The sequence below is a fragment of the Acanthaster planci genome, linkage group LG13 (assembly GCF_054643075.1).
Source record: "Acanthaster planci isolate LZ-2023a linkage group LG13, COTS_SCS, whole genome shotgun sequence".
Lineage (NCBI taxonomy): Eukaryota > Metazoa > Echinodermata > Asteroidea > Valvatida > Acanthasteridae > Acanthaster > Acanthaster planci.
In genome coordinates, this window is record NC_141789.1 from 12,253,992 (window position 1) to 12,280,474 (window position 26,483).

Genomic DNA, 26,483 nt, shown 5'->3' on the forward strand with positions numbered 1-26,483 from the left:
ATCACTGATTACGGACTTTTTCTTTGGGTATACCACAGCTGTGGTTGTCTATGGACGGCCTCACTAGCAAAACTGTCAACTTAGTTTTAAAATTATAAAAACCACGAAATAATTGCTACTATCAACCGGAAATGCAAAAAGATTCTTACCTTTTCGAGAAAAAGGTTTAAGTTGCTGACTCTTTTCTGAAACTCGTGCCAGTGACGACAGCCTACACTAAAATGTTTTCATACAATTCAAGGAATACACAATTATGCATAAACACACCTTTGTTGATGCACATGGTGCCCTTGACTGTTTCTCCTGGTTCTGTTCTCGGGGCGTCCAGGAGCCAGATCGAGTAGTGAGCCCCACAGGAATTGAGCTCCCGACAATAGTGAGATAATTCCTCGCCTTGATAAAAGCAAAGCGATCGGCGATCGAAACGGGTAAATAACGAGCTAAATTCGAAAGACTCGAAAGCCAAATACCTGTACTTATTATTACAAAATAATTTACACGATTCGGCTACAGTTTCACTTGAAGCAAAACTGACCACACACATGCATCGTATATAAAGAAGGCCGGATGATGACCAAATTTTCGTGGGGACCAATTTTTTTCAGAGCAAGAAATGATAAATTCTTTAGAAAAGATATCATAGCTTTTCTTTTCTTTTCTTTTGGGTGAGGATAAATTTTGGGCTTTTACAACGCTTCGGACAAGAAGAGAAAGGATATATAGTCCAAACGTCGCTTATCACTTATCTATTTTCAAATAAAATTGTTAATTTGCATGCGTTTCATGCAAACGCATCAATGCATCGTTCACACAACGCACTCACAAAAACGTGAACATGGAAAGGAGACTTAAGCCCCATCCGCGGTTACTCAGACCTTGTCCAATTTACGCATGCAAAATGTGGAAGTTGCAACACCTAGCCGATCCACCCGTTATCAGTGGGGCTAGAATGGTAGCCGTGTCCGAACACATTGTGCTTATCGGAAATTTGCTGCAGACGGCTCCAATGAGCATGAAACTACGTTTTCAACCATTCCCGAGTATTTTGGGCGTGCTATCATGCTCTTCTTCTCATTTCGTTCCAAACCCTTGCAATACCATAACTCTAGGGGGGCGCTGCTCCTGACTTTGGTAAAGAAAAAATATAACCCTCATGGGATGATTTCTTTAAAGAGAAAAAAAGCCATCTGCACGTTGGGGCTTCAAATTTGGCATCCCAAGAAATACTTTAGTTTAAGACAGAGGCAAGTAGGTGAAACGTCTTCTAACCTGTCGGGCTTGTGAAGCGGTACCACCCTGGTTGGAGCCTCGAATCGTCCACGTTGTTCAGGATGTTTAGTCCTCCGGGCCCTCTTGCCTGTTCTCTCAAGACCTGGTAACTCCTCTCTTTACAGACTGGCTCCTCTGGAATTGACAAAATACCATGGGTGTTAATCTTGGGGCGGGAAATAGGGGACATCATCCCAGTTTTCTGGACACGGGGGATGGGTTTACAGGATCGTGCCCCAAGTTTGCCGGCCAAGTAAATATGAAAATGCTCATTGGTACTCCCATGCCATCAATGTGGACAGAAGTAGTACAATATACATCAGCGTAAGATTTTGTACTGGTTTCAGAGAAGATAGAAAAACAGATTTCAGGACGAGATGATTAAGACGTTTTTCAACGATCCCGGTGACTTTCGGCCATTTTAATCAGAATCGATATGAGGGGTCAACCATACCTTCTTACGTCCTATTCGGGCTCAAATTCAGATTTCATTGAGGGAAAAAACCTTCAGGCATACTTTCCAGCTAATCATCGTCTGATATAAGCCAAAGAAAAAAAATGGATCTACGAAACACAATGGAGGTAGCTGACGGGTACCAGTGACAGTGTCAATAGTCTCCAATCGATCCCCCCTGACCCCAACCCTTACCGCCGTCACTCCCCATCACGGGCCCTTACAAGCCAATATGGATTTTACTCAGCTATGAAATGCATTACGGATTACGGTAGTGAAAGTCGTTAAAGGATATAAGGTTTGAAATTCTACGTACTAAGTGAAGCTATATGCATCTCCATATGAAAAATGAATTCATATTCACGGACAAATATATAGTTTTCGGGAAAAAAGTCACGATACAACGAATTTTACCTTCTGTTCTCATATAAATGACAAGCTCGTCTGCCTCACCAACTTGATCTGAAACAAAAAAACAAAAGATACCAAAAATCCTCCAACGAAGGCCGCTTGCCGAGAGACTTCTTTATTTTGGGTACACAGGCTTTGAGATAATATCTTGGTTTTACATGAGCAGCCTCGTCATGCCTATCACCCAGGACATACAGAGTGCTTATCTGAACAGCGCCGTCATTGGACGGTTTAGACGGTAAAACGTAGGTGGTGTCTGAGGTACCGATGTTGACTTATGCATAATCGAGTCCACAGTTATTGTCCTTGGGCATGGATTCGGTCCAAGTCATCATCACTTTATTTTGCATTCCACCACACCGAGCTCATTACCCCAAGTGATGATGCTGTAGCAGTAGTTGAGATCTGAGGTCTCGAGCAAACGACAATGAGTTTGCTGCCACCAAGCGTTCTCAGTGTCTATGGAATGGTCTGTTGAGTGTGTTCAAAACTGGTCAAATTCTTCACCACCATATTTTTGCAACACATGGGTTTTCTAACTTATCGCAATACGCATTGAAATTATCAAAAACTTAACGAACGATATAAATCAATTTACAGGCCTCAACTGGACCGCCGCGTGCACTCCTCCCCCGGGCCACTGGGAATGTAAAACAGGTCAAGGAGCAAAGCAACACAGGGGAACAGCAAGCGTCAACGGGTATCTCTCGTGTTTACCGTTTTCGCTGTCCCACAGGGTAGCCGAGCCACTGCGACTGTACTTGAAGACCGGGAAGTCCCCGGTCCTATCCCAGTTGCACTCTCCTGCTGAGGCCACCACAAGCAGCCAACCGTTGGCATTCTGGCAGTCCGACCGAGCACTGCGACTCATCACAAAGCGGTAATTCTGGCTCGTGGTCCTGACCAAACCGAAATAGACTGGATTCATAAATCATTTCGGCCATCTTGAATTGAAAGTGCAGGAAAACGTTTTTCATTTTGGAAACCTCCGAGCGAAAATATCAGCGACAAATTAGAGGTTTACGCAAATTCATATGCCAGTTTCTGGAGAATGATTTGAAATTTGTGATAAATTATCTTAATGTAAAAAAATAATAAATAAAAAAAACCCACGAAAGTAAGGTTTGGAGCCCGAAGTAGTCTGACACCACCTTATTGTGACCCACTCTGTGAAAATGAGTCTTAAGTCGCCAGAACCACTTTTTGAGTTTTCATTTGTATTGGAAAGAGCAAATTGAGTTTTTGGTTTTGATGTATCACTCAGTTTGGCATCCTGATAAAAGTGGATACTCCATGATTAAAAATACTGTGGTTCCTATTGACTTACACTGTGCAAAATTATTCTAAGGGACTTTTTACTCCAAAGTGGCTCTTGCGACAGAGTGGGTCACAAATATGTAGTCAAATATTTTACCATTCGCTCTAATGAAGGAAAAGTGCACGCAAAAAATGCCCCAATTACTGCCTGCACCCTAGCCAGACAAGCGAGGCCAGTAATATCCTAGTAATACTTGTGTGTTTTGCTTGCAATTATTCCTACAAATGGGTCATTGAGGAGACATGTTATGGTAAATTTTTCGACCTTAGGGAGACATCGGTCATTAGGCAGACATTTCAATGTCTCTTTAATACCCCATCTACCAGAAGAAGGCCGAATTTTAGTGTCCAAATTTTGAGAGATGACAGATTAGGGTCTACATTGAAAGCATACAAAGTTTGGCTCAGATCAAATTAGGGAATATTTAATTATGGGACAGTAAAGTTTGTGCACGTTCTTATGGGAATGTCTCCCAAGTGACCCATTTTCGGTAATTAGTAAATACAAATTATTGTTGTGTCCAGGAAACAAAGAAACAACAATCCCTGATATTAGACCTACTTTTTCAATTGTGAATAACTCTTTTTTAATTTTGATTCACAGTTATCCGTGCAAAGTTTGTAATTTATTCCCCTCCCTCTAGTACATCAGTTTTCATGACTTGATAACGACTTTGGCTAGGACTGGCTAATGAAATGTTGACTACGGCTGGAAAGCTAAGTTCATAAGAAACAAACTGGGGTATTTCATCACAGGGAGTGATCACGAAATCTCATAAAATACACTTTTATGCAAATGCCATAATAAAAATGATTCAAACGAAACACAAAATCTTTTCAACAAGGGGGCAATTTATTCCCAAAATAAGTCCAGGAAAAAATGTTCATTAAGGGCAATGACTGCACATGTACATGTACATTTAGGGCACACGGCGTAATACAAAGTATTGCGCAAGCATTTAGATGTTGTTATGAGATCATACCAAGCACCAACAAATGCATCAATATTCAATTTCCTATACCTCAGTACACAAAGTTTTAAGGATGCAGATTACCAGCGAAAAATTGCGGCGGCGATCATATGGTACAAAGGGGTTTCGTGGTTGTGAAACAAATGGTACGTGGCAGGCGTTCGCTGCGCTCTTCCTATGGATATACTGGACATGCCAGAAAGCGGTAATTGGCCAGATGTTATAGCCTGGGCAGTTAAAACTCCACCTGTGTCCTTCCTCTATGTTCAAAGCACCCTGTGAAGAAAGAATGCTATCCGGAGTCCAGTGCCTCACGGATTTTACCCCTCGGGTACATCGCCGGAACATGGGTTCATAAACTGGAGTTAGAAGTACACTGTTGTGATCCGCTGATCCAAGGGCTCGTAGAGGGATGGATTATGCAGAGGGAATACAGCCTTAGCACAAATCAAGAGTTTTAGTCAGACTGGTGGGGTAGGGCCTACGTAACGAATTGGTGGTAGTTGTTCAGTGTCCTATCCAACGCACAATTATGAAATCTCCCAATATAGATTTCGGAGCGTCCGGGGCTTTCAAATCCAGCTCATGGATGTGGTTGGCAATAAGCTCTGCGGTAGAGGTTGTACTTGCACGTGGGTGGATATACATGATGATGTACAAAAGTTGAGTAAATTGTCTCGGTATATAAAATGCACACGACAGTAGGCATCGCAACGGCTCAACCGTCTGAGCGTAGAGTCAGTACGATTGTCAGTATGACAAGACAAGAGCTAGTTGTCACCAGGACCAGAACCCAACTCATTGATTGATTGATTGCATATGATAATTTTGTCTTCTGACCAATGAGTCGAGGAATATCTCAAGAGTTGAAGCTTAGAAGGAAGGAAGAAGGAATATCTTGTCGAAATGTTATCAGTTTGACCATGGTGGAAGGACACAGAAGGAGTTTGAACTGCCCGGGCTAGGTAACATCTGGCCAATTATCGCTTTCTGGCATGCCCGGTACGTCCATAGCCAGAGCGCAGCGAATGCTTGCTACGTACCGGTACCACCTGTTTCACGACCATAAGCCCCCCCCTGTACCCCAGGATCATCACCGCAATTTTTCGCTGGCAACCTGCATCCCTAAAACATTGTGTACTGCAGTATAAGACGTTGAATATTCATGCCATTATTGGTGCTTGGTATGATCTGACAACAACATCAAATTTAATGCTTGCACAGTTGTTCATGTGCAGTCATTGTCCTTCCGAACGCTTTCTTTTGGAGTTATTTTGGGAATAGATAGCCAAATTGTTTAAAAGATATCGTGTTTTATTTGAATCATTTTTATAAGGGTATTTAAATACAAAAAGATCTTTTATGAGATCTGATGATCACTTCTTGTGATAAAACAGCGCATTTGTTTGTTATTTACTTAACTGTCCAGTGGTGGTGAACATGTTGTTGGCCAGTCTTAGCCGAACTCGTACAAAAACTTTGAAAACTGATGTTTTGGAGAGACAAAAATAAAATTACAAACATTGCATGGATAATTTAACAGTTTATCAAAATAGAAAAGTTTATTCACGATAGCAAAAGTTGGTCAAATGCTAGAGATTTCTGTTTCCTAGTCACTGCGATAAGTTGTAGTTAATTGCAAACAAATTGCACACTAAATATTGCTAGGATATTACTGGCTGGCTCCAATTATCCGGCTAAGCTGCAGGCAGTAAGAGAGCATTTTTGGAATGTTTACTATTGTTTGTCTGACTGGACAGCGATGCTCATCGAGCGCTTTGAAGAGCTAGAGGTGTAACTCCTGTGTCCTTCCTCAAAGACCCAACATGGACGGTGGCCGAGTGGTAAGACGTTCGCATGCGAACGGAGGAGATTGTTGGATGGAATCCTACCGGTGCCCGTGCGGCTTTTTTGTCACAAGATTTTTGAAAGCGCTGGAAGTTAATTGACTCTAAAACCCCTAACCCCCTAGGTTGTATTTAAAATCATATTGAAATCACTGCTTGTTTGATAATTAAAGAACTTTGCATATTACATGTAGTATGATAATAACACTTATTGAAACACGAAACATAAAACTCTGTGTCTTGAATATTCTGTCTCGTTTTACTTACATGATTTGGATATCTGGGAGGTCGCTCTTATCAACGCTGAGGTCCCGATAGGGGCTGGAGACGATCCTGTCCAAGTTGAACCACGACGTCTTGTCGATGCCGGATCCGTCAAAGACGACCCGTAAAACCTCTGCTCCTGCCTCGTACAGAGACAGGCGAACCTTGAAAGAAAAATTCCGGGAACAAACCAAATGAAAAATTAGTAGTTCTTATATAAAGACATCTTTTGACTGTTTTCCCAAGCTTGACTGACAGAGGGCGCAATTGTCCGTACAACGGCTTCGTTGAACGACTACAGTCGCGCCGCTCCGAGCAAAATGAACACTCCCGACCAGCGTGGCTCTTTCAAACCGATGGAGGGGGCTTCTGCTCAAGGGGGATAGCTTCACCTTCCACCTTGACGTCTAAATTTAGTACTAGTGAGGGATGCAGCGGGCGTGGTTTGCTTCCGGTGGCGCAGGCAGTTGCACCCCACCCCAACAAAATTTAACCCACGCACGCCGCTACGCAATGGTAACCAGCACGAATACCAAACCAGCCATCGGTATCAGAAACATCACACTGCGTTCACTGCATAGATACTGGGGGGGTGTGGTGGACGAAAATCTCACATCAAAGGTTCATGAATAACCCCCTGTAGTCGAGCATACCTCAGCAGCATTCATTGAGTTCCACTCCTGCACCAGCTGGCTCTTGAAGTGACCCCGGAACCCACTCCCGATCCGGGCGGCCTCGGGGACGTTCTCGTTCAGCGACTCTCGGCTCATCCACAGCGCGTACGGATCCGGTTGCACTCCACTGACTGCCTTGAAAACCATCATCCACTGACCTCTCTCTGTGTTCATAAACAAGAGATTTAGAAGAAGGGGCCAAAAGGGAAGACAGGGGGAACAGAACACTGAATTGCAGTTAGCATCGTTGTAAAAGATGAGGTTAAAATGGATGTGTCAACATATCAAAGGTCAACTCAATGATTATAAAATTTCCTGTAGCTATGAACAAGACGCCAAAGATCAGGATTTCCAATGTTTCGGCACCCTTTATCGGGGAGAATACCTAGCTCAAGGAAAACAAGACATGGGCCTAGAAGTTCCGCACTTTTACTTTATCAAGCAATTCTTTTTTTAATTCAGAAAGCTGAAGGGTATGAGCCCTGAGCTGGACGGAGAGGACGCAATTTTCGGTCCAAACTGAACTTCGCTGCATGGTTCACGAACGCTGGTTCACGAAACGCGCGCGTTACGGTCGCATCGCCACCAACAAAATGAATCCTCCAGACCAACTTGGCTCTATTCCACCGTTGAGGGGGTGTTTTTGCTCGAGGCGGATAGGGCCGGTTGGAACGAAGTAGCACGAGAAGACCATCAATTTTGACGCTGTGGAGACACTGCTCGTACAAACGTTGGACATATGGCCCCGTTCCATGCCTGCATTTACATTCAACTCACACTCACATAATGATGATGCTATGGACATTTCTTTGTTCCCTCCCACTTCTTCTTGGGAAGGGGAGGATTTTTATTTTTTTGGGGGGGGGTTTAAATCTCCAGCAACCCATCGAGGAACCTGTGGAATGTTTACCGTACCTGTGCAGTATGCCGCTGGCCGAACACAGCGAGGGAGCGCAGGCAGGTGGTACACGTAGTAATCACCGCAGTTGCGGACGACTATTTTGAATTTCTCGTTGCAACACCCGTCGTCCTCTGCAACAAAAAAGAAAGTAATCGGTTACCAAACTCAATCAAATGAGTGCAAAGTCGTCATAACTAACAGTTTATTTATTGACTCTTAAGGTACATGTTTTTGGTGTCATCAACGTGATCCCCCCCAGAAAATTTCTATCAATCGTTGCATGAATATCACTGCTTTATGCAGTGGCATTCGTCCCTCTCGGACAGAGGATTATATTATATTAAGAACGTCAAGGAAAGTGTGGGCATAGAACAGGTGGAAAATAAACCATGATTTTGAATATGACAGGTACGATCGTGCCCACTGCGCTCCGTTTTCCTTTTGTCCCGTCCCGTCCCAACCAATCCCATCCCACCCGGTGGATGAATCGGCAGAAACTCCAAACAGGCAAACATACTGAAAGTTCCAAGAACTGACCTTATTTTGTGTACCATTTTACTCCAAATAGAAAACGTTTAAAATATTATTGTTTTTTCACCTAGAGACACTTCATGTACTTTTACCAATTCCTTTTGCAGCTGGAATTTTAAGATGAAGGTCTAGGAAGGCATAAATTGAATTGAAAGACACTGGCCCGGCCGCTCATGACAAGGCCAGACTTGAAATACTATAAGATTTCCAGAAAAAAAAATGCATCTATGAATAATAATTAGGCTCAGTGGACATTCTTGCCCGGCATACGTCTACAGATATTACTAATCAGTCACTCATGATCAGAAAGGTTTGCTTTTTTTGTTTGAAACAAATCACCTTTTCACCCCTTCGTTCTCTTTAATAATTTTTTTTTTTTACCGCGAGGTCACTCAATCACTGAGCATTAGTTGACAAAAAAAACCCCGCTGCATTTTGCCTCGGCTTAATCTACAGTACAGATAAACATGAAATCGAAGGCCTGATTGTATTGGAGCTGGACGTATGACGTATGTGCTGGTAAATGATTGTTGACATTGTGGCACATAACTAGGATTAATTAACCATTCATTTTTTCGGAGGACATGGACTGCTCAAAGCTGTTAAAAGACGAGTCTTCGATTACAAGCCCAAAAGAAGATGTGCAATAGAAAGTCTAGCGTTATATACATCCTCGGGGAACGTCTCTGTAAGGAAAACGAGGACACGGACAACAGGGGATAAAAATATATGTCCTCAGATGGTGATCCGTCTTAGGTTCGAAATCGCGTTTAGTAGTCAAAAAAGGTGAGTGCACAAATCGGACACAGCTGAAGAGGATTCCTTTGCCTTAAATACGACTTTGATTTTTCTTCGACGAGGATCATTCAGGATACTTTACGGACTGACCAGTGTTAATGCAGCCCTCCACCACGGCTATCTTCCCATCGGCAGGCAGACGGCCGGACATCCACATCGGGTAGCGGGTCCCGCATTGCCCCATGGGCACGCACTCCGTCGGCATCCTCGTACCTTGTTTTTTGAAGCGGATTGGATAAACAGAAAAGTTTCATTTATTTGACTACAGTTACCAAACCATGGCAAACTGATTAGCACCGATTCGGAGTTCAATAGTTGGAATGCACCGGCACACATAACGTCAGAACATTCGTGAATAAAATTTACAAGGCTCTGTCCACCGCGAAAAATTTCAAATGGTTAAGTCACCCGATCCCTCCCCCCCACATAGAATTTGAGCTCACATCACAATCAGGTTTCTAAACATTTACCTTTTCGGTATTAGCGCAAAATGTGGCCCATATAGCCACGTCAGCCACCAAATGATACAGAGCTAAACAAAATGAGCAAGGCGCCTTGAACAAAGACCCTGTCTGGTGGTTCAATCCATACTGCTCAGAATGCTAAAGATGCCCCGCATGTATCTCGCAAAAGTGAAATGACTTTACTCCACGTTGGAAGAATTTAGTGGAACCGGAAACACAAATTCACAGACACTGAACTGGTTCCAGAACCGTGTGGTTGGTTTCAGAGCGGTATATCCGGTTCTGGAACCGGCTGATATTCGGAACATAGCTACATACAACAAGCTTGATCGGAAACTGCAAGTCAGTATGCATGGCATTCACTGTTGAAACACGGTGCTCAAAAGAACAGAATTCAGTATCTATTTTTTTTCACTGGAAGTTTTGAAGCAACTCACAGTAACACATTACTTACAGATCCAAGTTTTCACTGATTTTAGATGATTAGACATGGTTACTCCCATTTCATGTTCCTATTATACTCTGAATCCATTTACCCGGTATGTCGCTAAACCGGTACCAGCCTCCTGTCAGGGCATGGTCACTAATAAGCCGGCTAAGGTCCAGCCGAATGGCGGAGAAGCCGACGCTGCGCCTGGGATCGTCGGGTAGGACGGTGTACTGGCTAGCACTGCAGGCACGGTCGGCACCTGCGGACACCGATCAGAAGGTGTTAAATGTGGCGAATATCCGAGCACGGCTTAAAGTGGGCATGATTACAAGAGGAACATGGTTGAAGAAGGGAGCCACTGTCAGGGAACAAGGTTGAGAGTGGGCATTTCTTATGGGTATATATTCAAAATAGAATGAATTATACACATTTAACGTCTTTGTGGGTGTACACCCATGAAACATTTTACGGCAGGTTAATTAAGGTACATCGGATACAAGGCTGACCACGTCAGTTCTCAAAAATGGGTCTGAAAAAAATCCACATTGTTTTTCAGTTTTCTTCCATATCTTGTTCAACGCTTCTTTATTCCTCAATATCATCGACTGCAGGGACCATGATTAATAACAACACTTTCTTCTTTTCTAAAATTCCCATAAAGCTAAAGCTCGACATACGTTGTGTTTAAATACCCATGTGGTATACCGGTACTGCGTTAATAATGTCTTAGTTGGAACGGTCTAGTGTAAGTTGTCGGTTGATAGCTATCATTTATAAATGGCTGTAAATTTGCCAGGGTTACAAATAAACGCCTTTCAAATTGGTCGACGGCTGCAAGCGCGTGCATCACTGACCCTCTGGCATGCCCTCCCGATCGGTTGGCTGATCGATGACTTCCTGAGCGCTTGGGCCGCTGCAAATCACACCGACCGCCAGCAGGTAGACAAACAAACCAGCCATGTCTGGTGGTATCTGGGGAAAAAAAGACACAACGTTCAACAAAATATTATAAATGGGCGACCAGCGAAAGAGCGGAGTGGAGAGCGGTGGCCATGCCATCAACTCTTGAAGGGTTAGCATTGTGAGTTTTGGACTTTTGGGCTGTTCACGCCGGCTTCGACGCCGGACAAATTACCTACACTTGTACACTTGAAGAATGCACTACTTAATCTATCAATAACTGAACAAGATTGAACCCTTGACCATGCATCTTTGACGTTGCAGTGACTATTATCTAATTGGGCTTTTAAAAACGTCAATACAAATCCTGTCTGGCTGGGCAAAATCATAGTATTGTTTAGCATAGATTTGTGAAGCGAAGCCAGGACAATATTGTTTGGGGACGCCAGGATACCAGACAAAATGTCGGTCAGCGTATATTGCCTGTGATATTTCCCGTTTGATTTTTTGCTCTACCGTTTGAATTTACTTAGCGATAAGTTGTACCAACAATCGGGCCCATTACATCTCCAAACTCAAACGTAAAAAAAAAAAAATCGCACAGATTTTTGTACATGCAGAAGTTAATTCAATTTGCGAGAATGTTGTGTGATGTACAAACGATACCCTCGTGTCCAAAGCAATTTGTAATTTAGGAAGGAGCAAACCACGAAATAATTATTCCACGCACTGATTTCTCATTTCGTGAATGGTTGTGTTCCAAGGTTTTGGTCCTAGTAGCGTTGCGCATTTAAAGTTACATAGATGACTGTATAGAACAAGTTTTTTTTCATAACTGTTACTACAATTTGTCATGAGTATTCCTGTCAGATATTTGACACTGTCAGATATTTAACACTGTCAGATATTTAACACTGTCAGATATTTAACTCTGTCAGATACTTAACACATTAACAAGCAAACACTGTGCCTTAGAATTCTGTACAAAAGATACAGTTACTCAGCTGATGCACAATATGAACTACTTGAAGTCATAAGTCGTTCTTAATCCTAATATGAAATAAAACAATTTATACGTTTTTAATGACGAAGTCTCCAAAAACAGCGAGCTACTCACCGCATCAAACAGATGATTCGGTAAAACAGAAACGAGTTTGTTCTTAAAACGAATATTCTACGTCTTGTGCACTTGAACACTGTTTTATCGTTCAACGATTAATAGACAGATTTGTTACACATTTACCAACCACCAGTTTATATTAAAAAATCTGACAACGTTCCCTCGATGCTTTTACTTTACATTTGTCTAATTGGTTGGTACGAAACACGTGATGCCAAGTATGAGGTAGACGGGCTTTATCTCCGGCGAACTCTGGACTTTTCTTTCCATCTTGAGCTCACAAATCACTCCTGGGGGTCCTGGTCCTGTCTGCCCCTGATTTGTTTGTCTTAGTCGTTGGTTTATTGCCAGCCAGGACCTTGGAGAAGTTATTTTTGGAAGGATTTCGCTGAACTGTAGACCTGGAGCCTCGCTTTAAAAAGTGAAAACAAGAAACTGGTTTAGCTGTCCAAGAAGTTTTATTTTTACCAACGAAGTTCAGTGAACAAATCAAAATGCGTCTGACATGTTGTTGGTCTGAATGATCTGCCAACAAATATTTTATCTTTTGTCCGTTGGTGGGTTTGCTTCAGAAACACCACCATCAGAATTACAGGTTTGAAGCCCGCTAGTCTCAATCACTTTGCACCAAGACTGTGCCCCGTATAAAAACCGAGAATGTCCCACGTGAAACAAAACTAAGTATACCCTCGGTAGAATTACAACATGCTTAGCATAACAGGAACCGCTAACAGCCATTGCTGGAATTGCAGCGACACTTTTTACAAGTCAGGTTGCGTAGTCCTCCGCAAAGCCTCGGCAGCAGGCGTAAATGGGACAAACGGGAAGAAAAGGATAAAACTGACCGTCAGCAAACAGAGAGGTAAACGTGACGACTGCAGTTTACAGCAAGCGACATCTTGGAAATAAATCAGGGATCCTGGGAACAATCCAGCGGCTAGCCCATGCATTTAAGCTTAATTTTGCTGAGTGCAAGGTAAATTCGAAACCTTTTAGCCGAGTTCAGAATAAATCATTTAATGGCAACGATATCGAGCGCGCTTGGCCTGCCCCGTGAAGCGAAGTACATCGACGCACACTGCCACTTGAACACGCCGTGTGCGGGGAGAACACGCGCTGTGATCATACCTGGACGTAACGTGAGGCATAACAGCCTCTCTGACTTGTGCATCTTGTGCAATAGAGTAAAGGGGGAGTATCCCTGTTTTGAGTCCAGGTAGAAGCTAAACGGATTCTTTTTCTACAAACGATTGTCCTTAATGAAATCCTCACCCCAACCCATCTCCTCCAAAGAAAGGCGAACAGTGCCACTTCTGAAGAGATGGCGGATTAAATTCCTTCAAAACATTTGGCAACATGTCCCCGGGGAAATCAGCCCCTGCCAGGGCTGTTTATACCGAGTATAGCGCAGACTTTGGAACAAAAATGGCTGTCGGTAATGCGTGCACCGACGCAAAATCCACCATTTTGGCTCCAACCATTGAAACACTCATATCGCAACTCTCTCAGTAAACATCTCAGGCCCTTGTCATACCTACTCCCCGCTGGTGGACGAGGAATGAACATAAAGGGTGCGTTCGAACTAAGTACTCGTGTTAACACGAGTATACTCTTGAGCGTTCGAACGGCTGGAGTACGACCCGCGGGTCAGCAATAGTAAACTCTCGCTATAAACGGGGGGGGGGGAGTATACTACGTAAGCATATATAGGACATGACTGAAAAAAATGGGCATGCTATTTCGCCCAGGCGGATTAATATTTCACCTGGGCAGATTAGTATTTCGCCGGGGCGAAATAGCAGGCCCATTTTTTTCAGTTTTGTCCTATGTACGCTTCCGTAGTATACTCCTGCACGCGAGTGTAAGGCACACGCATCCTACTCATGTTTACAGCAGTAACCGCGCGAACACACCCATAGCTGCAAACTGTGTTGGGGACCGATTTGGGTGCTCTCCGAGTCACAATCTTCATGAACGCTTATCGGCTCTTCCTCGGGAAACAATGCGACATCTTTCGGTTCCGTCCGTCGTTCAGCACATCTCATTCAGAAACTAATGGATTTTGCCACGAGGCATGAGATGGTAGTTTCATATTACCTCAAGGTTAACGGCGTGAACTTGATAGGCCATGTTCTGGATCAGTGAGCATGACGATTTCCTGTTCGATCGCCAGACGAGACACTGGCATTCGATCTCTAAGATTGTCTTTTTGAAGGAGCTTAAGGCAGAATTTCATGAAGCTTGGAGGTCACTTTGGGGTAAATGCCAACAGGTCGGCTTGCCAGTGGAACGAAAATGACGAGAGGCTGCGAAGTGTTTTTCAAATTTTCGCCGGAGAAGTTTCATTTCTTTCGTTCAGCGCGCCTAAAAATTGAAAAACGCAAAACTCGATCCCCCACATTCTCGTGCAATGACTACACCAGATTTGTCAGACGAGCTAAATAAAAGGGGTCAGATTCCTTCAAACTGCAACGGCGCAGTGACAGACTTGGATAAACGATTACATACAAGTGTAAAAGTTGAAGCCGGACATATCATGTTGCATGCAGTAACGATCATTCGTGTATTATTTCAGACTGTATGCTTTTGTGTGTGGTCAGTGGAAATGTCCACAGTTTGCAATGTACGAATGCGTTTATACAGCCTTGTGGGATACCAGAAAGAGAGGACATATCTCCCCAAAAAATCCTAGTATTTGTTGGATACTGAAACGGTACCCTAAAAAAATTTCACGAAATAGATTTTTGGAAGTTACCCAAAAAGGAGGAATCTACAAGGCACACTCTATACGAGTCGCAAATTGAATAAAAGGCATTTTGGTTGAAATATCAACCAAAGGAAGATATTCTGGCTCACATGGGAGCGATTTGAAAACTGCATTTTACGCACTTATTTTTTTACTCACTAAAAAAAGAAAAAAGAAAAAACAAGAAAAAAAGAAAACAAATGTATGGGCCTGATGCACATGTATGTGTGTTTTAGAGACATTCATGTACAAAGTCATGTACGTCTGATTAAAAAGACGATTTGTTGAGAAATCTTTGGCATTGATATCACCAGTGCCCACTCTTCTTTAACCAATGAATCATCACTTCCTCTCGTGAAGTGTGATATGCATCCTCAAAGGGCAGGCTGAGATGGCTGGAATCCGTCTTTTCAACACCCTTTTGGGTCATCAGTCTAAGTCACTGCCGGCTTTGCGATGGATACTGAGCAATAATCCAGGGCGGTGACACATCAGGTGTTAGCCCCTCCGCTTCTGAGATTGGGAGTTCCTTTCCTTCGGCGACGCGTGTCGCTCACACCGCGCGCTGATGGGGTTGCGCGGGGCCGGTGGGTCGTATTCCATGGCAATGGAACCACGACGGGAGTCGTTGAAAGGAGGGAGGGGTGTTGCTATAATACAGCGCGGAAACCATCGGGGCAGGGGTATGACGGAGTACGTGCAGGGGGAATTGTTTTCACGAGACATTGAACAGAAATCGTCTGTGCACATAGATAAAAAACAAACAACACACAACTCGCTGAAATACATCAAATACATCCCATCAAAATGTGTGGGTTTTCTTGCAGGTAAGTAACATACTCTGCTCTTTTGACGACGGTCAAGATATTCATGCATCACATTTCCACTTTGAAACGTCTCAACGCAACAAGCTGTGCATTTTGTAGCGAGCAATTTCATTTCGAAACCCGTGCAGATCCGGGCGATGATCCGGGGGGGGGGGATGACAATGGATGTTTGTTTGGTCGTAAATGTGCAACAGTCTCTTCTATTGCAATCGACTTATGTACGTGAAAACTTATCTACATGTCAACACAAGTGGGAAAAAAACTCTTTTGATCGTCGCGTGCGAAGGATTTACACCATCTCCTGCGTGGTGCCATTAACGATCACGGTAGGTTGACAACAAATTTCATTTTTCTAATGGACATGTTGCCGGCCGGGCGTTCAACTTTTTCTCTTGTCCCAATTCCGTGGAGCCCTCCCACGTCCACAGCCTAGTTTTCCCGCTAAAACTCGCTGGGTCAGTGTGATTCAGTTGGGAAAGTCTTAAAACGGAGGTTGAAGGCCCCGTTTCAATCGCTCGCACTCGCTTCCATCGTTGATGAGGGCGCCCCCTTCTGGTAAAAACTGGATTAGACCTTGTAGAACAAGTCAGACAAAAATATAGACCGCTTTTGTGTCGTGATATCATTCAAGGTCTCGGGTATGGACTGTGAACTAAAAGCGCCTACTTGGGCGACACCCGCTACTGTGCGCATGGCGCCTGCGCACTTATTGCACGTGCATGAACCTGCCGTTTGCTTGCCCTGTACTGGGTAAAATATTTCACAAAGATCCGCTGTCACATCAACAATACTGGAGACAGTCTTTGGTACGAGCCAAAGTAAGCCTCTCTCCTCAAGAGACCGTTGATGGCGCCAAACCACGGCTTCTAAACCGCCACTGTTTAATGCTTGGGGCGGCAATATGGGACATTTTTCAAAACGTATTTTGAGAACTTTCAGTGCGGTGTCAGTCTGAGCATGGTCGTTCTTTGACTGGACAGCAGAGTCGAGAGCACACTTGGTTGAGTCGCAGACAGTGCATGAACTCCAAAATGACCGCAAAAAAGTGGCGAGGATGACATCACAGTACGGCGCATGCGCACTACATGCAGCAACGTAAATACATGGGTCAATTCAATTCAATTCACATTTATTCTGATATCCCTTACTTCAGAGAGTTGCATAAAAATGTAATGAGGTAAGCAGTGGCGTGGGCGAAAACTTAAGATGTTCCTCTTACAATATATTATCAAGTCATTGGATCCTATGTGCCACCTGCCCTAAAAAGATGGTGCCTATTAAAATCATTTTAAGTTCAGCAATTGTGTACTTGTTAATATTCATGCAATCAAACACGGTGCCATCCGGCTACAGTCAGCCCAAGTGCCCCAACAAGATGGCCATGTCCCCTGACACCCTCCCCCATCCTGGATTACGTAATTGCGGAAAACCAGTAAAAAAGCGCGCGGAGATATTTGCATCGTGTGCCGCGGCCACTGAATGCAAGTGGTATCAGTTTTCGGTTTGTTTTCTGATTTGTTATAAATTTTTTCTCTACGCACCACGGGCTGGAATACGTCATTTGGTATTTGTTCTCACTTAGTACCTGAACACTGTAACCTACAATCATTGAAGGGTCTCTTCATCACCACTTCAAATGGCCCCTCTTACCGCTAGCTCGCCGTACGTGAGACGAGCCCTCGCCAAACATCAAGCGTGGTGTGCCCGGATGCGCCGCCATTGCACACGCGGCCATCCGTCTGCGGCGGCAAACATTCGCGGTCTTCGTCGACTCGCGTTCGCGGTCCATTATTGTGCGTCGTAAACAAACAGCTCTGTTGACACTCTCAACTTCTTTTTCACCCCGGGTTTTGTACTCGAGAAGTGTGTGCGTGTAGGCGTGTGTCGTGAGGGGGCCAGGGTGGGCTGGGATAGGGAAGGCCGGAGGGGGTGGTGAACGACAATCAAATATAGCGATGAACACGTTCGACGTGTCATTACGAGTGATACATATCAGAGCGGTACGGAAAACAAATCTTGACCGGGGCGTCAGATTTTTGAAGACGTCGTGCCTTCTGATTTGAGCGGTATGAATAGTTTCCCCATAGGTCCAAATCCCAGTGGAGATTTCTCCGAACGATAAAAAACTTGGGTTCGTTGCGGATAAAAATACGCAAACCTCGATCGGGAACTTACAGCCGTCTGAATCCCCTAGCCTTGGCAATTTATAGGAAACTCGGTTCAGTGGCTATTCGAGCTAGGCCTATAAGACATCCCCATTGATGTACATGTTCTTTTTTTCTGCTCTGGCCCAAAACAAGAACTAATACATGGAATTTCACTCTGAATTTAGCACCTGGTTAATATCGAGGGCGCTCCCTATGAGCCGAAGCTGAATCCTCCCAAATTTTTTTTTTCATTTCAAATTTGGCCAGTGATTTCTCCGATAGCTTAAATCTATCAAGATGGAGTGATTTCTCTCACTTTTGCGTTAAAATTAGACCCTGCGGAATGCAGGTAGACAAAAATGCAAAACCGTGACCCAATTTGAATTCTTAATTTCGGATTGCACGACTCTGTTTGTATTGAATTTCCTCGCGTCAACACTACAAGCGGCGACTCCTCAAGAGAGTTCTTGACCTGAAAACAGGAAAGTCACTTGACCTCGCGACTCTTCCCATCGAAATTACATCACGGTGTAATTTTTCATCTGCCTCGATCGAAGATACGCAATAATTCTTCTGGTGGCGTCCACTGATTCATCCAGTATTTCAAAGCAAAACCGAGAGGGGCATTGAAATATTTCAGGGAATAGCAAACTAGGCCCGTGAAATACACAACTTCTTGGAACTTGATTACCCAAACACAAACTAAAGAAAAACATTCAGCCTTATAAAGTGTGTACATTTTGGTATTGAGTCAAAACTCAGCGAAAGTACAGGACTCACTAAAATGGGTTGCTTGGCCTCCTTGTCATCGGTAAATTAGTCAGATTCGGTGCAACTCCGACTATGCGTTCCCGAGTGGCATATGGGATCACCCATCGGTTTTCAAAAAGGGGAGAAAAAAAAACGGCTGGAAACTAGTCAATGGCTTTTCCGCGAGAGCGTCTGTGACAAAACACACGGTAAACGACGGACGGTGCGTCGTCGTTATCAAAAACACGCTGGTGAATATTCGTGCCACAACAAATATCTGCCAAAGGGTACTTCAATTTTTGTATGTGTGTATTCTTTTTAATCTCCTCATCGAAAATGGCGAGGCATCGGTAATTTCATCCCCGGAATTGGATGAGATTGATCCCAAGAAACCCGATGACAATCGGTTGAAAGTACGGGACAGGTGGCACTGCCTGCAACCGGTATGCTTTTTTTCTCTTTTATTTGCTCTGGAGGAAATTCAAGACACTGAAACGATGCTTACACGGATGTGTGCCAGACTGTATTTTCGGAACGATCCCCAGTTAACGGAAACGGCCACAGACCGTTGTACCTGTCGGGACAAGCGTGTTACCCGAGGTGCCACGTGGCCTTTTGGGCAGCAGATCAAAATATGGAAAAAAACGGGTCATTCAATGCCTCTGCGGTTAAATGAATCGTGGTTGCGAAGATGAGCAGTCAATTTTTGTCACAAATAATGGAGTGTCTTGCCCCCCTCGGGCTACGGAGCTGTTCGTTCAAACTCACCGGGGAAGAAGACTTAGCACGCGCATGGCATCATTCCAAGTAATTCCATGCAATTCTCTCGGTGCAATATAATAATTCTCTTACTGTTATAACATATCAATATCTACCTTCAATAACCTGCAAAGATAGATCACAACGGCTTCCGTATGACGCGTTTCTTTTCGAGCGACAGGTGTGTAAATAGATATGTATTCCCGATGACATTAATGTGTAACCGAATTCACCGTATAAGGATGCCTAAGGACAATGATTCAAGACGGCACGAGGCCCCAACCCCGATCTTGACTTGATACCCGGCCATAGAATGCCTCGAAAGCTGTGACTGAGAATCGGCAATCTGTCATAACTGTTTGGCATTTCCCGCTAACTGACGGTCATTAATAACTCATGACGAGCCGTCCATTAGCAGCGAGCCCCAGCGGGCGGGCGGAGGTCAGCGGTGACAGCTCATACAAACCGGTTCGGGCAGCACGCTGCCCGGGGCCTAACTTGTCACTCTTCACACGACTTTCATCTCAGCCGAACTTGGCCGAAATACAGACAGAAAAATTCAGATACTTATGGCACTAAAAGTCTAGAGGACAGTTTGGGTCGTGCATCCTTTGATTTGTGGCAAACGTAAGGAAGGATGCTTCAGAAAAGATGTCCCTCATCCATTTCAGAAAACAGTACTCGAAAAAAACTTCCTCCAGACGATCAAGCATAATGCAGACATGAGAAGAAACACAAAGCTTTAAGAAAAGAAACAAGATAATTTAAATAAAAGGTGCAGACCATGCCAATTCATGAAAAATAAATCCCAACAATACACGCTCTTTACACGAATAGTTTCTTTCAAAGAGTATTTTTCCGCATTTCAAGTACGAGGAAAGCGCCCCCGCTTTCCCTCTGCGCATGAGCAGTCGGCACGGATCACCATCTGCTCCGATGACAGTGATGCGCAAGTGATGCGCTTCGTGTCCATCTGAAGCGCGGCCCACAAACGAGTGTTGGTATAAAACGTACGCACACAACCAGCTTAACCGTCAGCTGTGTACTGAGAGCGCTCGTGTCTCGGCAGGCGTCCCGCGTGTGCTCGGCCACCATTGAAACGGTACAACTGAAAATGGGCACATCCGCAGATAACAATAAAGCGCTACGGTATCTGACAGCAATTGCTCCAACGTGAGACGGCATTAGCACTGGAATTTGTCGCTTTCCTCGATGTTGTTTTGGAGTGACGTAAGACTGCTACGCGGCTCTCTCACCACGACACTTTGAATCTCAACTCCAAGTTCTCTGTGTTGTGGGTCATCTGAAGCAAAACCGCCGCTTCGATAGGGAATAACCTCCCATACCAAGACAGCAAACATGGAGAATTCGACCTGGACTTCAGAAATGCACTCCGGCTACACCACTCTGGCGTCGAGTAGTACCAGTAGTAATCAGACCTTCACAGGCTACAGCTTCCTAGACGATAACGGCACGGCGGGCCCCACCGAAGAGGAGCCTATGTGTTTCCAGTCGGAGCTGCCTAGTGCCATGGTGGTGGTGATTACGGTAGCCTACGCGGTCATCTCCTTCTTCGGGGTGACGGGCAACGCCCTGGTGGCCATCGTCATCTGGAACAACGTGGACATGCGGAGCTCCACCAATTACTTCCTGGTCAATCTTAGTCTGGCCGACCTGATGGTCATGCTGGTCTGCATGCCACCTTCTCTGCTGGAGCTGTACTTTCCCGGCTGGGTTCTCGGCGAGTTCATGTGTAAGTACAAAACAATCTTATTTGAAAAGTCGATATGTGGTTGGATTGGTGTGAGAGTATAACTAAATCTTGTACGAGTCATCACTGCCCTATCTGTAACTAAGGTATAACTCAGCGCGGGAGGGGAAGGGATTTTAACTCTAGAGAATCGAGACGCTTATTCCGTCCACCGAAGAAGAAAGGGAGGGGAAACCATTAAGTCTTTTATTGCGTTCAAGTTCAATATTTCCCTCCAAAAGCCGTGCTCTCCTTTCTGAAACTGCACGCGAAAATGAATTCCCATTTCACTAGTATAACTTGTCAGCTCTGAGATCAGCCCAACGGATCTCATGCTCAACCAGCCAGAGCGTACTCAAACGGAATCATTGCCGGTTCACGCTTGACGCAAAAGCGCGTACCTGCTCACGTCACAAAATACGGGCGATTCACAAAAGTGCGCCTCCCAGAGTTTACAACGCACTGGCCGATCAGAATGCGCGAAACCTGCAGTCAATCCAATGCCCGTTTGGAAAGGGTCGACAGATTTCGCGCATTGTGATTTGCCAATGCGTTGAAAATTCCTGGAGGCGCTCTTTTGTGAATCGCCTGTATTCACCGATGCTTAAAATGTGTTACAACCTTTGCCAGTTCGAAGCACCGCAGCGCCTTGGTGAAATGCGCGTTCGTTTTCTCTTCTGCGCGGAGAAGAAGGTGAAAGCGTGATGTCAACGGCAAATACCCGCGCGGCGTCAACCGCTAAAGGTATGTGTGCTTTCAAACAACGGTGCAAATCAACGCGGTCCGATTTCAGAGATTGGCCCGGCACGAAATTGCTGCTCAGTAAATACCTGTAGTTATCTAAGCTAAAATGGCTGAGAGCCAGTCGCCAGTGCAATTTACACATTACCCAATAACCTGTTTTCGCTGGTATTGTTTGTGCGCTTATCGAATTTCTGCGCTCTGCAGTAGCAGTCAAGCTGGCATTAAAAACCCGGACTTGTTCAATCTTAAAATCTACATCACCAACGGCAACAGTCCAACAAGAGGTAACGAGTGGACGGCAGAGGGCCATCGGAGTGAAAAACCAACAAAAGGAACACCTGTTTCGCCAGAGATAATATTTGAACAATCGCGGCGCAATAACTCTGTCAGATTGATCCAATTTGGGGGGCAAACTCGAGGCGTCTGGGGCAGATTCTTTTATCTACATTGTATAATCAGATCTACTGGAATGCGTGGAGAGTGTGGACGTTTCATTCTATGCTAGGCATGTTTTTCGCTACTCTCCAAACGTTGGGGCAAGTCTTGTACATTGCGTTGGCATTAAATAAGACCGCAAAATATACAGGCTTGCGTCAGAAAGTCTTTACAATAGAAGCAATATGCTTCGCACAGGAAACCTATCGATTATGAGGGCTCCTTTGAATTTCCGTGTGTGGATCGAAGCTAAACCCAGATTCTGCATTCTTTCTACCCGAATCAACCATTTTGGGAGGATGAAATGCCGCGTTTTTTAACACATCTTGAAAAAAAAAACACTGGACAGTGTGTCTCATAACTCCAATGTCCACAAATTGTAAGTCCATGCCAAGATTAAACTTTTATACGTAGGCAGCATGCCCGCTCGTACCACGTTGTTAAATAGCCTTACCACCACGTTACGAGTTACACGTGGTATTTAAGAGTTACAAGTCGTATTAAAGTGCGCGTATTAAAGAAGGAAAAAAAAATCATCCATCATTGCCATGCAGTAATCATACGCAAAACTGATACGCTGCTTTCGGTGCAATGTTTGCCTTTGTTATCTGACAAGAAAATCTTCTGAGGATAATTTGCCTCAGGAAAAAAGTCCTTGAGACTTGAAATACAAAATTGAAGACATTTCTTTCTATGCAAAGAATGCCTGCAAACGTGCGTTATTTATCATCGTTTTCTCCTTGTCAAGAACAATTGGTGGTGTTTCAGGATCAAGCCTTGTTCAAACAGTATCTTGCACTAATGGACTTCATTAATCTTTGAGCACAAGTGGCTATGTAGGCAGAGCCTCCGGGTATACCCATTAAAAATGTCGAATCCTTGACAGATTGCATTAAAACGGATGTATCATGAATATGTGAAAAATCCACGTTGTAGGTATGTTGAGACTGTGCGAGAACCAAGGTCTCGCAAGAGTCGAGAGCCCGAGCATTTTTTTTTGAATTTCACGCACGAGAACATAATTAAGGTGATTTGTTGTCGGTCGGTGCGGCGGGAGTGACACGACTGGGTAGACACTACCTGACAAACAGTGCGTTCCGAGGGGGTTGTCATCGGGGTGACTGTCGGCAGCTCCCGAATCAATTATGTCCCGGTCACGTATAGGTGCCGCACACATTCACAATGATTAACTCCTCGTCGCGTGATCTCCTTACTCGATCTTGCCGGCACGCGCCAATGAAAATGCCTGTTATAGCAAAACATATTTCTTACGGACATCATGCACGCATATGATACGCCCACTCCATCTTAATGCCGACGCGTGCTTCAACTTCGCTGTCTTAAGTCGCAAAGCCACACAGTTTGACAAAGGCAGCGTGCAGTTGCTGTACGGTTGACTGGTAGTTTTTGTTGCAGGCGTTCTACCAAGTACCAGAGATACATATACAAACATGAACAAATCTGGTTCACTGCAGAAGATAATTCTAGTGTAAAATGACTACCACATCCACGAAACTGACTTCAGTAAACAAAAATTGTAACTTTTATGTTCAAGTTGCCGGTAACGATGTGCGATGTGAGAGGTAGGTTCCAAACAGCTTCTTGGCAAAAAGAACATCATTATTTTAAACGACCAGCGACCTGCGTTCTAATTTGTAGTTTGTTCTGGCGCAATTCAAAACACGGCAGGGGAACTTTGAATGGAGTTTGTATACAAGCCCCAGAAATATTGTGCGTGTTCTCGTTATTTACGAGTTGTGATACCCGATCGGGCCTGCCCACCGCAGCTGTTGATAAACGTGGCTTTTACAGCGTGCGGGTATAATGCAGCAAAACTGGCATATGAATTATATGCGACACATGTTCAGCAACATTCCTGATATGGTCAGGTATAAAAGAAGGTAAAAGGAGGTCGGTTAAGCTGGCTTTAATACGTGGAGAAATAGGCAAAGTAAAAAAAATAATTTTGGAAGACATCGGTGATTCGAACGCTGGATTCTTCCTATTTTTTTCAGCTTGTTTCCAGTTGGAAAGATCAGTTTCAAAGGTTATTTAATTTTCTGCACAACAATTTGTAGACTTGAAGTATGTTTCAATCAAGGGGGCAAAGCTCACTTCAACACGTTATCGACTTGAGTCTCAGTAGCCCGGCATCGATATATCTCATCATTCGATAATGTATTACTTCCATGTTTCGAATGTTTTGCTCGTAAGAGGCCTCTTTTATTAAGGGGATCAAATGGTTTTGAAGCAGCCAGCAAACGATCTGAGCGATGTTCTTGCTTAAAACAGCCCATTCTACATCTATACTCTACCAAATCTGTATTTAGTATCTCACGGGGGGAAACATTCTCTCGTCAAATGGAATCGATGGTGTGCTTAAACATCAGTCAACTTGCTGGTGATGCGGCACCGCGACTGTGTTTTTAACTTTAGCACTTTCCTTGTCCAGGTCTTAGCAACACTCCAGCGTGATTAACCACCCTGACACATCCAACAAGGAAGGAGTGTTTAAGTCAACATTCATGACACTGGCCCGTCGTCGATGATAAATGGCGTCCAAACGCCCAATCGAGCTACAAGGAGGGGGGGGGAGATTGAAACCTGACAACATACTTACGTTACCGCGAATTGCCAAAGCTTCCGGGCGCATCCTATTAATCTTTGACTCGGTGAGCACAGCAGGCGAGTTGGAGTCTTGTAATTCGTGGCAACCGTCCATACAACGATCGCGGGAAATCGCTCGCTTCCTTGCCCGCCCCTGTATTAATGCACGTCACCCAGCTTGCTCGATTTTTTTTGCACGCGCGCGTTCCAGCGGCGGGCACGGACCGCCGGCTAATGCCGTGCCGATCGAGGTAGTCGCACTTTGAACGCTCGCCGTCTGTGGATGTCGTGGGTTATATGAGGGTTGGAGGAACCTCCGCACTTCGAATAAGAGGTTCGTGTGTTCAATTCCTGACCGACTAATGTTGCGGGGGAGTTCCCTGAGATACGTGCTGTCACGGCTCAGTAAACGCTGGAACACCGGGGAACGAATAGGTTGATATAGTTTCCAAATGGCCCAACCGATATGGCTCGCTGTTGCTAACAGTCTGTTACAATAACGAGAAAATGGAAAATTTGTGGTCGACGCCATATATCGTAGAGATAGGTGATCAGTCTTAACTTTATTTCAGAAAACAGACGTAAGATTCGCTGTGTAAAGCTATACCGAAGCAGCCAAGGGCAATCAACACACACACACCCTTTCATATGTATACTTGTGCATGGGGTATTTCCTTTGTTCTCGTGTACAAAACTCCCACACAACCCGGAAAAAATTTCAAATCACTGCCATTTCAACCAAATTCAGTTTCCTAGGTTGAAATTTCGACCGTATGTCCCTTATATAAAACACTTCAATTTGCGACGGGTGCATCCGTCGCAAACTTGAAAATTCCCCCTTTTTGAGTAAATTTGAAACATTTATTTCGTGAAATTCTTGTGTTTGGTACCCCACAAGGATCAAAACTGGCCTTGTGGGGTACCTTCCATTGTTCCGGTACCCCACAAGGCACCATGCACAAGTGCACCCCCACACACGCCCACTTTATAGTGTGGACATTCCTTTCTTTTCCTGCAGTCAAGAAAACTCAGTGAAAATACTCCTTTTCCTTGAACTGGGAACACGATTTTCAGCGGGCTTTTTGTACAAGGTTTCCTTGACTATTCCCCTTCCTTTTACGACCGACTACCCCTACTCCAAAATGCCTCTAAACTTCTTTATCAGAGAACGGGAAAACGTGTTCCTTTCCTGCATAGTGTGGACATCTTTTGTTCACAAATCCACAATAGATGTTGCACCACCGGTAGATTCCTCCCTCTTGGTGCGATCGAAAGATGAGAAACGGGCCAAGCATCCCAACTGGCACGAAATCGCTGCGCGTCACTATGCGCTGTAAAGGGGCGCTGCGGAGAAATCCAGACGCATT

At 44.4% G+C, this 26,483-nt stretch overlaps 2 protein-coding genes across 6 annotated transcripts in view; one reads left to right on the forward strand and one right to left on the reverse strand.

Moving 5' to 3' along the window:
• Positions 1-26,483, reverse strand: part of LOC110983420 (uncharacterized) — a 93,794-nt gene that overhangs the window by 15,040 nt on the left and 52,271 nt on the right. The window contains exons 1-11 of one of the 2 annotated variants that reach the window (XM_022242668.2): positions 12,349-12,484; positions 11,186-11,303; positions 10,438-10,590; positions 9,528-9,650; positions 8,123-8,239; positions 7,187-7,371; positions 6,537-6,697; positions 2,852-3,033; positions 2,138-2,185; positions 1,270-1,404; positions 268-393 (exon numbers count right to left, since the gene is read on the reverse strand). In XM_022242668.2, the coding sequence (XP_022098360.2) occupies positions 268-393; positions 1,270-1,404; positions 2,138-2,185; positions 2,852-3,033; positions 6,537-6,697; positions 7,187-7,371; positions 8,123-8,239; positions 9,528-9,650; positions 10,438-10,590; positions 11,186-11,291 (1,336 nt within the window). In that variant the 5' untranslated portion in view covers positions 11,292-11,303; positions 12,349-12,484. Of the gene's footprint in view, positions 1-267; positions 394-1,269; positions 1,405-2,137; positions 2,186-2,851; positions 3,034-6,536; positions 6,698-7,186; positions 7,372-8,122; positions 8,240-9,527; positions 9,651-10,437; positions 10,591-11,185; positions 11,304-12,348; positions 12,485-26,483 lie in introns of those variants that run through there. The other variant, XM_087144759.1, reaches the window with a different exon arrangement.
• The window catches only part of LOC110983415 (pyrokinin-1 receptor-like), a 44,260-nt gene continuing 38,363 nt past the window's right edge, over positions 20,587-26,483 (forward strand). For all 4 annotated transcript variants that reach the window (XR_002598714.2, XM_022242656.2, XM_022242659.2 and 1 more), the window contains exon 1: positions 20,587-21,333. Coding sequence is in view for 3 of the 4 variants with exons in the window: in XM_022242656.2 (XP_022098348.1) it covers positions 20,940-21,333 (394 nt within the window). In the remaining variant the exon portion in view is untranslated. The remainder of the gene's footprint in view (positions 21,334-26,483) is intronic.